General features: G+C 42.3%; 2 protein-coding genes across 2 annotated transcripts; one reads left to right on the top strand and one right to left on the bottom strand.

Moving 5' to 3' along the window:
• The first annotated feature begins 30 nt into the window (after positions 1-30).
• Positions 31-1,349, top strand: snrpc (small nuclear ribonucleoprotein polypeptide C). Its single transcript, XM_078567115.1, has one exon. It carries the CDS (start codon positions 82-84, stop codon positions 565-567), a length of 486 nt encoding a protein of 161 aa, XP_078423241.1. The 5' UTR covers positions 31-81; the 3' UTR covers positions 568-1,349.
• Positions 1,350-1,939: 590 nt separating this feature from the next.
• On the bottom strand, positions 1,940-17,088 carry mgst3b (microsomal glutathione S-transferase 3b). The gene is made up of 4 exons (XM_078567116.1): positions 16,858-17,088; positions 9,422-9,544; positions 4,061-4,133; positions 1,940-3,008 (listed from the first exon to the last, which is right to left on the bottom strand). The coding sequence occupies exons 1-4, from the start codon at positions 17,011-17,013 to the stop codon at positions 2,905-2,907; spliced, it is 456 nt and encodes a 151-aa protein (XP_078423242.1). The 5' UTR covers positions 17,014-17,088; the 3' UTR covers positions 1,940-2,904.
• Between the last annotated feature and the right edge of the window lie 204 nt (positions 17,089-17,292).

The following is a 17,292-nucleotide window of genomic DNA, read 5'->3' as shown; positions in this document are numbered from 1 at the left end:
CGTGTGACGCGCTCGGGTATATCAGGGCCTGGCGGGCGAGCAAGCGGCGCATGCGCACAGCCCCGCCGCCCAGTTGACAAGATGCCGAAGTATTATTGCGATTACTGCGACACTTACCTGACACACGACTCCCCGTCTGTCCGCAAAACCCACTGCGAGGGCCGCAAGCACAAAGAGAACGTCAAAGACTATTATCAGAAATGGATGGAGGAGCAGGCCCAGAGCCTCATCGATAAGACCACCGCCGCTTTCCGCCAGGGGAAGATCCCGCCCACCGCTCCTTTCCCGGCGCCGGCTGGTCCGCCTCCCGCCGGGGCCGCCATCCCGCCGCCGCCCGGCAATGTCGGCGTGCCGCCGCCGCGGCCCGCCATCCTGCCGGGGCCCCCGATGGGAGGGCCGCCCATGATGCCGATGATGGGCCCGGCGCCCCCCGGGATGATGCTGGTCGGCCCCGGGATGAGACCGCCGATCGGCGGCCCCATGCCCATGATGCCGGGGCCGATGATGGGGCCTCATCGGCCCATGATGGTTCCTTCCAGACCCGGATTGGTTCGCTCGGGAAGATAAACGGTGACTTAAGGAGGGAGGTTTACTCAGTGCAGCTTTTCATATTCCCCTGAAGCAAAGGCAGTCGGAGGACGGAGTCGCCTTTTGAAGATCAGATTTGTAATTGTCTTTTGTTAACAAATTGCAGCAAGTCGCATGTTAGCCGCCATCTTCCTTACTTGCGGCCAGTCTTGGTTAACGTGAGCGAATTTCTGCCTAGCCATCAGTGATTCCGACTGATGTACTCTCTGAAATCTCGATTTACACTTGGAAGTGGGTAATGTTCAGTTTCGAGAGGGTGGTTCACTGATATTCTGGCTTCCTCTAGATTTTACAGAAAACACAGACGTCTTCTGTAACATTTTTCTGGCTATAAGGCATATTACTCCATTGTATTTGACATTTAAAAGGCATTTTGGCTTTCTAATTGTCCATTTGGTTTCTAACCTTCCAGTGCCACATGTCATTCCTTGGCTAGAAAGCGAGTGGATATTTGGAAATCCTTGTTTTTTTGACGGTCTGAATCTTTTATATTTATTAAGAGATCCCAAAGCCCACTGCTGTGGTTGACCCATCTGACTGTACAAAAGCTATGAGCCATAACATATTGGATTAAATTGTATATGGAACTTATTTCTTTCTCTATGATAGTTTTGGGTAGCTGAACCAACCAGCTGAAAATCTTAACTTGAAAGTGCACTGATGTTGAACAGAACTTGTTTTGTTGCATTTTTTTGCAATCCTTTATTTAGTGGTGCAAATAAGTTTTTAAAATCTGTAATAAATATCATACTTTGGACAGATTTGGTTTCTTTTGCTGCCTTATAAAGGATGTAATGAAGCTGGTGTTTTGGACCTGAAACTTGGTGTGTCATTTTAATAGCAGGAATTGTACATTTCTGGCCCATGTAAATCCCTTCTCGTGGAATAAAGCTGCCATTCCCCACTTATATCCTATGTTAGAATATAAAATATAATTTACAAAGGGTAAGCTTCATTTTCATAAACTTGGACAATTAACATCTCTAGCATAACTGTATTACCAATTAGTTTGTGCAGAGGGCAGATTAAAGTACAAAATGCAGTGCTTTTTTTTTTAAACCAAAGTTGCAGATTCTCATCATTTTGTCTTTTAACTTGGTAACTATGTACTGTATGTAGTTAAAAATAATCAGTCTGAGTTTTACCTGCCAATGTTGTTGCAGTATGAGAGAACTTCTACTATTTGATTCTTAATCAGCCCATAATGTGAATTGAAGTGGCTTGATGCTGTCTATAGATGGATTGAACTATACTGAAAAGTTTCTTACCAAGTGACCACTTTCCTTTTGTGGATAAAGGCATTGGTCTTTCCCAAATCTTACGGTAAGAAAATAACCTAAAACGTTGTTTTCAAAATAATTTAATTGGAAATAGTGTAGCCAAATATATGAAGCTACGTCAAGCCCCCCCACCCAAAACAAACTGTCAAAACTAATTATCATAGGATCCTGATAATTTGGTTACATTAAGATTTCCATAGAAATCTAAGCAAGACAAAATTATACCTTGAGGCATCATTATTTAATTAGCTGAATAGAATTTAAACTGACAACTTTTAATAGTTTCTGAAAAATCTGATTTTAAAAACGGATGCTGGAAATGTGCAGTTCAATGAATATTTGAAAGAAATGCTCAGTGTTTGAGGTAATTATCAAAGTTATGCAAATATTCTGTTGAATTTCCCCCCCTGTTAACCTATCTTTCTCTTCCAGGTGTTCATCAGCCTGATCTACACTTTAGCATTATCTGTTTATTAACTTTCAACTGATTTAATTTCAAGACATCATAATGCATGCTGATGCTAAGAAGTCAAATTGAAAACAGCTTGAAATATTGAGTATCCCTAGGACTGGAAATAACACAAATCTAAGGGGAAAAAGTTACATTTTGTTATATTCAATTTAAGCTACCAAGAATTATAATTCCTTAACTGGAGTACAGAGTAATTCTACATTTACAGCAGAGGATGTAACAGCCAGTTGCCCAATTATTTTTTTTTAAAATTGGAATGTGATTTTTCTGCTAGGATTTATCTATAATTATCCAGTTTATAAAACACAACTTTTTAAATATAATTTGCAATGCATCATTTATGTTAAATGGAATAGAAAATGTTTTGTCCCACAAAACCTAATCAAAATGGAATGCTTAACATATTGAAGAGAATGGCTGATAATCAAACAAATAGCAGGAAGTGCTAAGATGATGCTCGTTTCAAAATGGCTGAATATGTATAATACCAGAACTATTGCTAAGCAGTCAGTCACAGTTATTTTCCTACATCTATCATTGTGGTAGAAGGTATAATGGCTTTGTTTATCCCGTTGAAAGGAGGGTTTTAAAAGCGACAACTATAGACAGAAAAATGACTCCCAGTAGACCAATATATCCATACGAACCATTCATTCTTTTCTCTGGCACTGTAAAGAAGCAGAGGTAACATAGATTATGTACTTTGATTCAGCTGAAACAAAACATGGTTTAATTGAGATAGCTAAGACTATGTGGACCTATTTTTTTTCAAACAATTTCAATGTACTGTATAAAACTATCATGTATAAATTTTGATCCACATGGAAGTAGGAGTTTCATCAGATGATATAATATGGTCCAGTGAACTTCATAGACCCCTCACTATTTGAAGAGGGTGGAAGGACTCAAAAGACTTCAGCAAAGTTTGGTGAATGTTTAGGGGGCAGAGGGAGAAAAAAAAACGGGTCTAGGCGAGATGAGAAAATCAAGCTGGGAGAGCAAGAGAGGGAAAACTGACATTTGAGTAGAAAAAAAAGCACAAAAACAAAGTGCTTGAAATACACAACCAGTCAGCCAACATCTGAAAATAAATTAAATTGGTTATGACTTTTCTGATGTATCATTAGAAAGTATGATAAGTGGACATTTTGGTAAGATTGGAAAAAGAGAATCAACAAATACACCAACTGGAGAGAGGGAATTAACTGATTAAATGATCTGTAAGCTGCTTAAGGCTCTAATATAAAAGATTGTCTGACATGATGCAAAGGTAGGAATGTATAAAGAGTAAGGTGTGAAAATAACAGGCCATATAGCAAATGTGAGAATAAACAAACATCGAGAAAGGAATAAGACTGCAAATGCAGCAAATATGAAACTCATACAGAAAATGCAAGTAATGGTGGAAAAGACAACTTGCTTTATGTAATGTAGTTAACAAAAAAGACTGAAGGCACTTTGAAAAGCTGTAATCAAAAAAAACCGAGACGTGACAAAAAGCTTTGTCAAAGAAGTAGGTTTTAAGGAGGATCCTCAAGGGGGAAAATTGAGGAGCACAGTGATTTATGGAGGGAATTCCAGAGTGGTATACAGAAATGAGTGTACATTCAATCAATAGTGGTACATATGGTACTTTAAACTAACATTGAACACATTTATCTCATACTTTAGAAGAAAAACTAAATGTGTGTTTAAAAAAAAAAATTTGAATACTATGTACCTCCTGAGTAATATCCCCATGCATATGTAAATCGGCTGGTTACCCAGATAATACCAAGAACCGAAGCAGTGATCTGTGAAATATCAAGTAAATTAGATTACTTCATTATAACACCGTGTGCAATATAAACAAACGTTAAGAAGCCACAATGACTCATAGATGTCTACAGCACAGAAGGATGCCATTCGGCCCACTGTGTCCATGCCAGTCGACAAAGATCTGACTATACTAATCAATTTTCCAGCCCTTGGCCCATAGCCCTGGAGGCCATGGCAACGCAAGTGAATATCCAAATACTTCTTAAATGTTACGAGAGTTTGTGACTCAACCACCCTTTCAGGCAGTGAGCTCTACACTCCCACCACCCTCTGGCTGAAAAAATTTCTCCTTAACTCCCCTCTTAGCCTTCTACCTCTTATCTTAAACCTATGCCCCCTGGTTATTGACCCCTCTACTAATGGAAAAAGTGCCATCCTATCCACTCTATTTTCCCTTCATAGTCTTATACACTTCTATCAGATCACCTCTCAACCTTTGTTGCTCCAAGGAAAAACCCCAGCCTATCCAATCTTTCCTCATAGCTCAGACCCTCCAGTCCAGGCAGCATCCTGGTAAATTTCCTCTGTACCCTCTCCAGTGCAATCACATCCTTCCTATAATGTGGTGACCAGGACTGCACACAGTACTTCAGTTGTGGCCTAATCAGCATTTTATACAGTTCCAGCATAACCTCCCTGCTCTTGTATTCTATGCCTTGGCTAATAAAGGCAAGTATCCCATATGCTTTCTTAACCACCTTATCTACCTGCCCTGCTACCTTCAGGGATCTGTAGATCCTCCACTCTTTAGTTCTTTCCAGGGTTCTGCCATTCATAGTGTAATCCCTTGTTAGCCCTTCCCAAGTGCATTACCTCACACTTATGGGTTGAATTCCATTTGCCACTGCTCTGCCCACCTGACTAGTCCATTGATATCCTCCTGAAGTTTATGGCTATCCTCCTCATTATTTACCACCCTACCAATTTTTGTGTCATCCGTGAACTTGATCATATCCCCTACATTTAAGTCCAAATCATTTACGTACATCACAAACAGCAAGGGCCCCAGCTCCGAGCCCTGCGGAACCCCACTGGAAACAGACTTCCAGTCACAGAAACATCCCTCTACCGTCACCTTCTGCTTCCTGCCTCTCAGCCAATTTTGGATCCAATGCGCCACTTTGCCTTGGATCCCATGGGCTCTTATTTTCTTGACCAGTCTGACATGAGGGACCTTATCAAAAGGCATATCAAAATTTTCCATTATGAAGATAGATGCAAAATATTCATTGAGGACTGCACCCCCACATCTTCTGGGTCCACACACACATTACCTCCATGGTCCCTAATTGGCTCTATTTATTCCCTAGTCCATGTAGATGACATCAAATGCATTACCCTCATCAACATTCCTGGTTACCTCAAAAAATTTGATCAAATTCGTCAAACACGACCTCCCTTTAACAAATCCATGCTGACTAACCCTGATTAATCCGTGTCTCTCCAAGTGCAGATATATTCTGTTCCCCGGAATTCTTTCTAGTAACTTCCTCACCATCGAGGTTAGAGTGACTGGCCTGTAGTTTCCTGGTCTATCCCTTTTTTAATAATGGGACAATGTTAACAGTCCTCTGGCATCTCACCTGTGGCCAGAGAGGATTTCAAAATTACTGCCAGAGCCTCTTGTATCTCTTTCCTTGCCTCCCTGAATGCGGATTTATCCACTTTTAAGGCCACTAAACCCGCTAGTACCTCCTCTCCCTCTATGTTAATTTCCTCTAATATTTCACAGTCCTCCACCCTGATGTCTATACCTGTGTCGTCCTTTTCCATTGTGAAGACCTACGCAAAGTATTCATTAGGGACTGCACCCACGTCTTCTGGGTCCACATACACATTACCTCAATGGTCCCTAATTGGCCCTACTCTTTCCCTAATTATTCTCTTGCTCTTTATATATTTAAAAAACCCCTTTGGGTTTTTCTTTATTCTACCCACCAATGCTTTCTCAAGCACTTAGTTTTCCTAATTTCCTTTTTAAGTTCCCCTCTGCACTTTTTATACTGCTCTAAGGACCCTGCCGTATTGAGCCCTCAGTATCTCATAGAGGTCTACAGCACAGGAAAAAGGCCCTTCAGCCCATCGAGTCTGCGCCGGTCAAACAAGTACCTAAGTATTCTAATCCCATTTTCCAGCACTAGGTTCATAGCCTTGTATGCCATGGCATCACAAGTGCACATCCAAATTCTTCTTAAATGTTATGAGGGTTTCTGCCTCCACCATCCTTTCAGGCAGTAAGTTCCAGATTCCCACCATGGTTCCCCCTCTGGGTGAAAAAATTCTTCCTCATATCCCCTCTAAACCTCCTGCCCCTTACCTTAAATCTATGCCCCCAGGTTATTGATCCCTTCACCAAGGGGAAAAGTTCCTTCCTGTCTACCCGATCTATGCCCCTCATAATTTTATATACTTCAGTCATGTCCCCCCCTCAACCTCTTATCTGCCATAAGTTTCTCTTTATCCTAACCTTTATGTCCCTTAATATCCAGGGTTCTCTGGACTTGGGTTCCCCCCCTTTGTCTTTACTGGAACATATTTGCTCTGTACTCTTGTATCTCATCTCAGTAACATTAGCCTTTCCCCAGTTTAGAACTATTATTCTCAGCCCAACCTTATCCTTTTCCATAACTATCCTAAATCTAACTGAGTTATGGTCACTATCTCCAAAATGCTCCCCATCTGATACGTCTTCCACCTGCCCAGGCTCATTTCTGAATATTAGGTCCAGAACTGCCCCCTCCCTTGGGCTTTCTATGTACTGGCTAAAAAACTTCTGGATGCAACTTAATTTTGCTCCCTCCCTACCTTGCACACTAAAACTTTCCCAGTTAATATTTGGGTAGTTAAAATACTCTACTATTACTGCTCTATTATTCTTACATTTCTCTGAAACTTGACTACATATTTGATCCTCTATCTCTCCCCAATGTTTGGGGGCCTACAGTACACACCCAACAGCGTGTTTGCCCCTTTTGTGTTTTTTACTTCTACCCATGGCTTCCATTTGATGATCCTTCCAAGATATCATCTCTCCTCATTGCTATAATTGATTCCTTGATTAATATTGCGAACCCCCCCTCCTCTTTTATCCCCCTTTCTTTCTCATCTGAATACCCTATAACCAGAAATGTTGAGTTGCCAATACTGCCCTTTTAGCCATGTCTCAGTCATAGCTATGATATCATACTCCCACATGCCTATCTGTGCCCTCAGCTCGTCTGTCTTATTCCTCAGGCTCCATGCATTAAAATATATTCCAGTTAGCCTTGCTAAACTCACTTCTTTCTTATCTAGCCTATGTTTCCTCTGCCTTCCAGACTCACTTACCAGTGTTTTCACTTCTAATTCCATCTCAGCTTCTCTCCCCTCTGAACTACTTTTCAGGATCCCATCCCCTTGCCAATTTAGTTTAAATCTGTCCCAACAACGTTAGCAAACCTCCCTCTGAGGATGTTGGTCCCATTCCTATTCAGATGTAACCTGTCCAACTTGTACAGGTCCCACCTCCCCCAGAAATGGTCCCAATACCCCAGGAACCTAAAGCCCTCCCTCCTGCAGCACCTCTCCAGCCACACATTCATCTGCTCTATCCTTGTATCCGGAGATTACTACCTTTGAAGACCCGCTTTTCAATTTCCTACCTAACTCCCTAAAGTCTGCTTGCAGGACCTCACTTCTCTTTCTTCCTATGTCATCGGTCCCAACATGGACCACGACCTCTGGTTGTTCACCCTCCCCCTTCAGAATGCCCTGTAGTCATTCCATAACATCCTTGACCCTGGCACCCAAAAGGCAACATACCATCCTGGAGTCACGTCCATGGCCGCAGAAGTGCCTGTCTACTCCCCTCACTGACAAATCCACTACCACTATTACCCTTCCACACTTCTTCCTCCCTTCCCTGAGCAGCTGGACCACCCACAGTGCCATGGCCTTTGCTCTGGTTGGTCTCCACAGAGGAACCATCACTCTCACCGTTTTCCAAGGCCGCAAAACGGTTTGTGAGTGAGATGCACTCGGCGATTCACTCACTACCTGCCTGGTCCCCTTCTGTCTGGTGGTCACCCATTCCCTCTCTGCTTGCACTTCCTTAAGCTGTGGGGTGACAGCATTCTGAAATGCGCTATACACCAAAACCCGGAGCTCGAGTTGGTCCAGCTGGAGGCATCTCCTGCACACGTGGTCATCCAGACCACCAGGAGCGTATAGGGTTTCGCACATAGCACAGGATGTGCAAATAATGGGACTGAGTTCCCCTGGCATATCTTAACTAAATAGGGTATGAACCCTTGCTTTTATTTTACCCTTACTCCTACTTGAGAATAGACTAGATGCTAGATCTTCTAGGTGCTGCTGACTGCCTGTCCCAGGGCCCTCCTCTCACACTCTCCTCCAGGTGCTGCTGACTGCCTGTCCCAGGGTCCTCCTCTTGCACTCTCCTCGCACTAATGAAGGATATCACTAAGTGATAAAAATCAATTGAAAATACTTAGCAGACTAGGCTTCATGTGCATGTCTAAAATTAATACTTTCTTCTTGTGCAGAAAATGGCTGCTCAGTTTATACCAAAAGTCACTGCACTTCAAAGTATGTAAAGCATGTTGAGATGTTTCTAAGATGCAATACAATATCATACAAATTATAGTTTTTTTTTGTTCTTTTTAATTTGTATATTCACAAATATAAGAGTCACTAATAAATCCAAAAGGGAATTAAAGAGAAACCTCTTTACCCAAAGAATGTTAATAGTGTAATTAATTATGTCAACCGTCTCAATTTTACCCCTACGCTGTCAGTTTTTTTCAGCAGAAGGACAAGACAGTGCACGTTCAGACTTGTCCACTGTCTGTGGGACACAGTGTTCATGTTAGTTAGTTCTGAGGGAAAAAAATAAGTCACTACTGTAGCAATATTCCCCTCTGTGAAGATAAGGCATGCTGAGCTGAGTGACAGTGAACACAAGGATCAACTGAAGTTAACATCAATCAGGTAACAGTTTGTTGAAGAATCAATTTTTGGCATAATTGCACACAGAAATCAAGTTCAATTTTGTATTTTTTAATGTAGTTCTTTGTTGAAACAAGACAGTGTTAGTTATGAACTCGTGAATTTTACAGTCCTTTGGATAAAAGCTGAAGAATTATCATACTTTCACTAACATGGAGCTAGTTGTCTTACTGGCTAAGAGGCAGCATGGAAAAAGATAGCACATAATTCATGGCAAAATATTTTTTGAGCTACAATGCCATTTCATCATTTTTACCGGATAGACAGCTCCAGCTATCAGTTGGAAGATCAGCCACTGAGGATATATCTCCAGTGTGTTTAGATGTGCTCGTTGGATGCAATTGAATATTGGGTCCTTTTCACTGTACATGTTTGGATACTGAAATGAAATACAATGCATTATTACAAAGCAAATGAATGATTGTATGACCCAATTCCAGAACTTTGTGAATGTTTCAGCTTCAAAAATCCAATGTTAACAACAGTCAATGCGAAATTAATCCAAAAAAATTCTTCATTCAGCTAAACAGATCTAAGCTTTCCACTAATGCTTAAAATTATATTGCACAGCTCATGAACTAATGCTGTGCATTAATGTCCCCGCGCTTTTACTGCATTGGATCAGAAGTTATGGCCCAATATAATTTTCCAATTCACCAATCAAAGACTAAATTAAGAAATTTTTCAACTAAAACTTTTCCTCAATCCTTAAATTAACAACTCCTATTGTTATGATCTCAATGGGGGAACCGTAAGCCAAAACAACCAAATTTACTGAATGACCCGCGAAAACATTACCAACAAGATTTCACTTCTTGCAACTTTTACTTTAACATGAATCTGAACCAAATGTAAATTAAACATGAATTAACAGGGAAATTATACTTCAAATAAAAAGGTAAATTTCACTTCAAATAGTCAATACAACAAAGATACATCTTATGCAACACAAGCATTTGCATCACTCCTTGCACAATTGTGGCACTACAAAGCTACATGGTTCTACAATATACTGCTCTTTCTTCACTTGGTAGGTTAGAAGTCCCATCTGACAACAGAAGACACACTTCTACAAACCCTCTCTCCTGGGTCACAACAGTCCAGATGCTGTAGCTTTCCAGAGTTCCTTTTCAACCAACCAATCGATAACACCCTGCTCAGAGTATGGCCACCTTTGGTCAAACACCCAGCTCTTAAGGTCCCTAAGCTATTCACATAGCATTCCAGATTTTTGCTGCTTGCACAGTCCTCCAAGAGCTCCTGTCTCCTTTTCTGCCAAAACAAAACTAACCTCTTCTTGAGAGTGATTTACTCTTCTCACAAGGACTCTCTCTGTTCCTCTTTCTGTCTCCGCCTGCTTTCTCTTTGTGTCTGCGACTGAACCTTCAACCTCCAACTCCTCTGCTTGTAGCTCTCCTTTGTGTCTGTCAGCCACATAGCCTCTTTTTTTTAACTTCCTTCCTGTTTGTACTGCTTCCATGTCAGGGGTCGCCAGATCACATGGACCAGTATTTCTTTTACAAGAAAATTACAATTGGTGCAAACTCCTAAAAATGCCATTTTCAAACATTATTAAAAGCATACAGATTCCACAGACATTTTAAAGAAATTACAAATTTTCCTTTTGCTTCAAAATGACCACGGACTATGTTACTTTATAAAAAAACACATGTTGGAAACTGTCAAAAATGTGTTGGCTTTAAAAACAGTCCAAATTGCATATTAGCTACTAATTATGCTACTCGCAATTAATTTCAACGTACAGAGATTGCAGATCATCAATTCACAACTGAAATGGTATTTTGACATGTGTTCTGATTTACCTAATTATTTCACACCATTACTGAAATTTTGCAAGAATTTTTCACATTGCCACTTAGTCTCCTGATGGGGCTTTCACATTATTTGGCATTGTCACTTTGGAACACATTGTACATTGAGATTAGACTAACATTCCATGCAAAGGCTGAAGAAATATGGTGGCATATACACTTTCTAAACTAAATTCTTACTTCATTACGTCGTGTGGCAATACCACTGTGCTACTTGGGATAGATCCAGAACAAACCTAGCAGCTAAAATCTGGACATACATGAGATGCTGTGGGCCATCAGCAGAATTGTATACCACTGCAATCTGTTATGGCTCTACATACCCTTAATTTACCATTACCATCAAGCCTGTAGATCAATCCTGGTTCAGTGAGGAGCATAGGAGAGCAAGCAAGGTGCAGCACCAGGCGTGTCTAAAAATTAGGTATCGACCTGGTGAAGCTGCAATGCAGAATTGCATGCATGCTAGACAGTGGAAGCAGTGTGCTATGGACAGAGATAAGCTATCCCACAACCAATGGATCAGATCAGATCTCTGCAGCCTTGCCACACCTAATCATGAATGGTGGTGAACAATTAATCAGCTAGCAGGAGGCTTCATGAACTTACCCATCCTCAATGATGGCAGAGCCCAGCACGAGTGCAAAAGACAAGGTTGAACCATTTGCAATCATCTTCAGCCCGAAGTGCTGAGTGGATAATCCATCTCAGCCTCCTGCTGAGGTCCCCACCATCTCAAATGGTAATCTTCAGTTACTTTGATTCATTCTACATGATATCAAGAAACGGCTGCGTGCTTTGGCTACAGCAAAGGCTATGGGTCCCAACAACATACCGGCTGTACTGCTGAAGATTTCTGCTCCAGGACTAGCTGTGCCTCTAGCAAAGTTGTTCCAGTAGAGCTACAACACTGGCATCTACCTAACAAAGTGGAAAATTGCCCAAGTATGTCCTGTTCCCAAAAAACGGAACAAATCTGATCATTTGCTGCCCTATAAGTCTACTCTCGATCATCTGAAATGATGGAAGGTATCATCAACAGTGCTATCAAGTAGCACTTACCAATCACCTGCTTACCGACATTCAGTTTTGGGTTCTGCCAGGATCACACGCCTCGAGACCCCCTCACAGCCTGGATCCAAACATGGACAAAAGAACTGAATTCCAAAGGTAAGGAGAGATTGACTGCCCTTGGCATCAAGGCACCATTTGACTGAGTGTAGCATTCAGGAGTTTTCATAAAATTGAAGTCAGTGGGAATTAGGGAAAATTCTCTACGGGCTGAAGTCATACCAGCACGAAGGCAGTTGTTGGAAGTCAAACATCTCAGTCCCAGGATATTACTGCAGAAGTTCCCCAGGACAGTGTCCTAAGCCCAACCATCTTCAGCTGATTCATCAATGACCTTCTCTTCATCATAAGGTTAAGTATGGAGATGTTTGTGATTATTGCAGCATTCAGTTCCATTTGCAACTTCTCAGATAATGAGAGGTGTCAGCTGTGGCTCAGTTCATAGCACCCTCGCCTTTGAATCAGAGGGTTGTGGGTTCATGTCCCACTCCCGAAAACCAAGAACTGTGATTGTACTCGAAAGAGTTGCAATCTGTGACTGTTGATAACTCGAAAGAGTTTCTCAGATAATGAAGTAATTTGTGCTCATGTGCAGCAAGACCTGGTCAACATTGAGGCATAGGCTGTTAAGTGGCAAGTGGCATTTTTAAAAATATTGGTTCCTGAGATGTGAGTGCTACTGGCAAAGCCAGAATTTAATGCCCATCCCCTAATTGTTCTTGAGAAGGTAGCAATGAGATGCTTTCTTGAACCGCTGTGGTGTAGGCCCATCCACAGTGTTAAGAAGGGTTCCAGGTTTTTGACCCAAAGGCAGTGAAGAAACAGCTATATAGTTCCAAGTCTGCATGGTGTGGTTTGGAGGGGAACTTGCAGTGCCAGGCAATGACCATTTCCAACAAAAGAGAGTTTAACCACTTTTTTTGACATCCAACGGCATTACCACTGCTGAATCTCCCACCATTAAGATCCTGGAGGTCACCATTGACCAGAAATAAAACTAAACCAACCATATAAATACTGTGTCTACAAGAAGAGATCAAAAGCTGTTTTATCGGTGGCAAGTAACACTTCTTTACTCTCCAAAGCTTGTCCACTATCTACAAGACACAAGTAGCTGATTATGGATTGTTTCCTAGTCAGTTAGTTGCCTTGCTATCAACAATTATCCAATCAAGTGTTTGTGACAATCAGGGAATAGGTTTCTTCATCTTAATTTTCCTGTTCACCTAAGTTCCTTGTTCTGAATGATATTTGGCTAACAGGATTCCAATCCTCTCCCACTGACCCTCACCTGAACAGTGATTATGTTCCAATGAAACACCAGTAATATTTTTATAAATTATTTTGAAATTATCAACCGTATATGTATTTTGCCAAAAAAAATAGGTTTACCAACGTGTTTTCCATTAAGTTTTTTTTTTATGGCTGTAACTGATTGAAGCGAGATCTGATAAAGGTGTACTGTACAAAACTGTGACAGCTTTTTATAAGGCAGACAAAAAAATCTATTCCCATTAGCTGATGCTACAAGAACTAAGAGACAGATTTATGGTTTTGGGCAAGAGGTACATACGAATTGGGAGCAGGAGTAGACCATTTGGCTCCTTGAGCCTGCTCTGCCATTTAATAAGATCATGGCTGATCTGATTGTAACCTCAACCCCACATTCCTGCCTACCCCTGATAACCTTTCACCCCCTTGTTAATCAAGAATCTATCTAGTTCTGTCTTAAAAACATTCAAAGACTCTGCACCCACTGCCTTTGAGAAAGGGAGTTCCAAAGACTCAAGACCCTCAGAGAAAAAAATTCTCATCTCTGTTTTAAATAAGCAACCCTTTATTTTTAAACAGTGACCCCTAGTTTTAGATTCTCCCACAAGAGGAAAATCATCTCCGCATCCACCCTATCAAGACTCCTCAGGATCTTAAAGGTTTCAATCAAGTTGCCTCTTACTCTTCTAAATTCCAGTGGATACAAGCCTAACCTGTCCAACCTTTCCTCAAGAGACAACCCGCCCATTCCTGGTATTAGTCTAGTAAACCTTCTCTAAACTGCTTTTAACGCATTTACATCTTTCCTTAAATATGGAGACCAATACTGTACACAATATTCCAGATGTGGTCTTACCAGTGCCCTGTATAACTGAAACATAACCGCCCTACTTTTGTAATCATTCCCCTCACAATAGATGATAACATTCTATTAGCTTTCCTAATTACTTGCTGTACTTGCGTACTAGCCTTTTGTGATTCATGCACTAGGACACCCAGATCCCTCTGAATCTCAGAGATCTGTAATCTCTCACCATTTAGATAATAAGCTTCTTTTTTATTCTTCCTGCCAAAATGAACAATTTCACATTTGCCCACATTATACTTCATTTGCCAGATCTTTGCCCACTCACTTAACATATCTGTCACTTTGTAGCCTCCATATGTCCTCTTCACAATTTACTTTTCTACCTATCTTTGTGTCATCAGCAAATTTAGTAGCCATTCTTTCACCCACATCATTTATATAAATTGTAAAAAGTTGAGGTGCAGCACTGATCCCTAGGGCACACCACTCGTCACATCCTGCCAACCAGAAAAAGACCCATTTATGGCTACTCTTTGTTTCCTGTTAGCTAGCCAATCTTCTATCCATGCCAATGTTACCCCCTCCATCATGAGCTTTTCTTTTCCACAATAACATTTGATGTGGCACCTTATCAAATGCCTTCTGGAAATTTAAGTACAGTACATCCACTGGTTCCCCTTTATCCATAGCACATGACCTCTTCAAAGAACTCCAATAAATTGGTTAAACATGATTTCCCTTTCACAAAACCATGTTGACTCTGCCTGATTGCCTTGAATTTTTCTAAGTGCCCTGCTATAACATCTTTAATCATAGCTTCTAATATTTTCCCTATGACAGATATTAGGCTAACTGGCCTGTAGTTTCCTGCTTTCTGTCTCCCTTTTTGAATAAAGGAGTTATATTTGCAATTTTCCTATCTAATGGAACCTTTCCTGAATCTAGGGAATTTTGGAAAATTAAAACCAATGCATCAATTATCTCACTAGCCACTAGATGTGTTTGGTGGTGGCATCATGCTGGAGTTGGCGGAAATGGCGGAGGATGATCCTTTGAATGCAGAGGCTAGTGGGGTGATAAGTGAGATCAAGGGGGACCCTATCATGGTTCTGGGAGGGAGAGGAAGGTGTGAGGGTAGATGCGCGGGAGATGGGCCGGACACAGTTGAGGGCCCTGTCAATCACTGTGGGTGGAAAACCTCGGTTAAGGAAGAAGGAGGACATGTCAGAGGAACTGTTTTTGAAAGTGGCATCATCAGAACAGATGCGACGGAGGCGAAGGAACTGAGAGAATGGGATGGAGTCCTTACAGGAAGCGGGGTGTGAGGAGCTGTAGTCTAGGTAGCTGTGGGAGTCGGTAGGGCTTGTAATGAATATTGGTGGACAGTCTATCACCAGAAAAAGAGACAGAGAGGTCAAGGAAGGGAAAGGAAGTGTCAGAGATGGACCATGTGAAAATGATGGAGGGGTAGAAATTGGAAGCAAAATTAATAAATTTTTCCAGGTCCAGACGAGAGCATGAAGCAGCACCGAAGCAATCATCGATGTACTGGAGAAAGTTGTGGGAAGGTGCCGGAGTAGGACTGGAACAAGGAATGTTCCACATACCCCATAAAGAGACAGGCATAACTGGGGCCCATGCGGATACCCAAAGCCACACCTTTTAATAGAAGGAAGTGAGAGGAGTTTAAGGGGAAATTGTTCAGTGAGAAAACAAGTTCAGCCAGACGGAGAGTAGTGGTGGATGGGGATTGTTCGGGCCTCTGTTCGAGGAAGAAGCGGAGAGCCTTTAGACCATCCCGGTGGGGGATGGAGGTGGAGAGGGATTGAAAGCCCATTGTGAAGAGGAGGCAGTCGGGGCCAGGCAACTGGAAATTGTTGATATGATGTAGGGTGTCAGAGGAATCACGGATGTAGGTGGGAAGGGAAGAGAGAATGGAGTCAAGATAGCAAGAAATGAGTTCTGTGGGACAGGAACAGGCTGACACGATCGGTCTGCCGGAACAGTCCTGTTTGTGGATTTTGGGTAGGAGGTAGAAGTGGGCCGTCCGAGGTTGGGAGACTATGAGGTTGGAAGCTGTGGAAGGAAGATCTCCAGAGGAGATGAGGTCAGTGACAGTCCTGGAAACAATGGCTTGATGTTCAGTGGTGGGTCATGGTCCAGGGGGAGGTAGGAGGAAGTGTCTGCGAGTTGATGCTCAGCCTCTGCGAGGTAGAGGTCAGTGCGCCAGACAACGACAGCACCACCCTTGTCAGCAGGTTTGATGACAATGTCAGGGTTGGACCTGAGAGAACGGAGTGCAGTCAGTTCAGAGAGAGAGAGACAGGTTAGAGTGGCATCTACCCTGTCAAGCCCCCTAAGAATCTTATATGTTTCAATTTGTTCTAACATTGGAAATGCAGTCAGGGGCCCTGAAGCAAAAAAAATGCCTTTAGTCACCTTTCAAATTCAATGTGGGACTATTAGAAAATCCACAGGTTCCTTAAATCAGAACCTTGTGAAATAACTCACCTGGAAGAGTTCATTGAAAAAAATAAAGGCCTCAGGAGAGAATGGTATAACACGGCTTAACCTAGAGACGATGGTCAGGAATGCGGAAACTGTCAGCTGGTTAGAGTCCGCAGTATAATAATCAGGGTATAAAGCTTGTGATTGAGAGGAGGGAGGCCTGTGCTGATTGTGGAGGGATTTTCTCCTTTTCCCCCTTACCTTGACATTGTATTTCTTCCTGGCAATGCCCACTTTCAATGCCAGATAGGCCAGCATGACCCAGCTGTAGATAAATACCAGGATCACATAGCCGAAATGCTGGGGTATGAAGTGGGTCGGGTGGGGCAGAATATTCTGCGGGGGAACGTATTGCATTAGAGATGGTGGAGCCACGACAGCCGGCAGTGTGTTCCCTGGAAACTGGGCTGAGCGGCCGAGAGCGAGTCCCCGCCCCCCGTCCCCCGGCCCCGGGCAGGTGCTGGGGAGCCGCTAGCGCCCCCTCTCTCTGCCAGCGACACTGCAGCTCCACATCTCACCTCCCTGCACCTGCAGGAAAGATATGGTTATGGACTTGGGAGGCTCAAGGACTTTGGAGAGAGAGAGATGGGCGGGGGGGAGGTTATATGATATGGTGCTGGTTTACATCGACAGATT

This window comes from Cetorhinus maximus, chromosome 21 (assembly GCF_964194155.1).
Source record: "Cetorhinus maximus chromosome 21, sCetMax3.hap1.1, whole genome shotgun sequence".
NCBI lineage: Eukaryota > Metazoa > Chordata > Chondrichthyes > Lamniformes > Cetorhinidae > Cetorhinus > Cetorhinus maximus.
The sequence above is the reverse complement of the archived record's forward strand: the minus strand, read 5'-3'. Positions and strand labels throughout refer to the sequence as shown.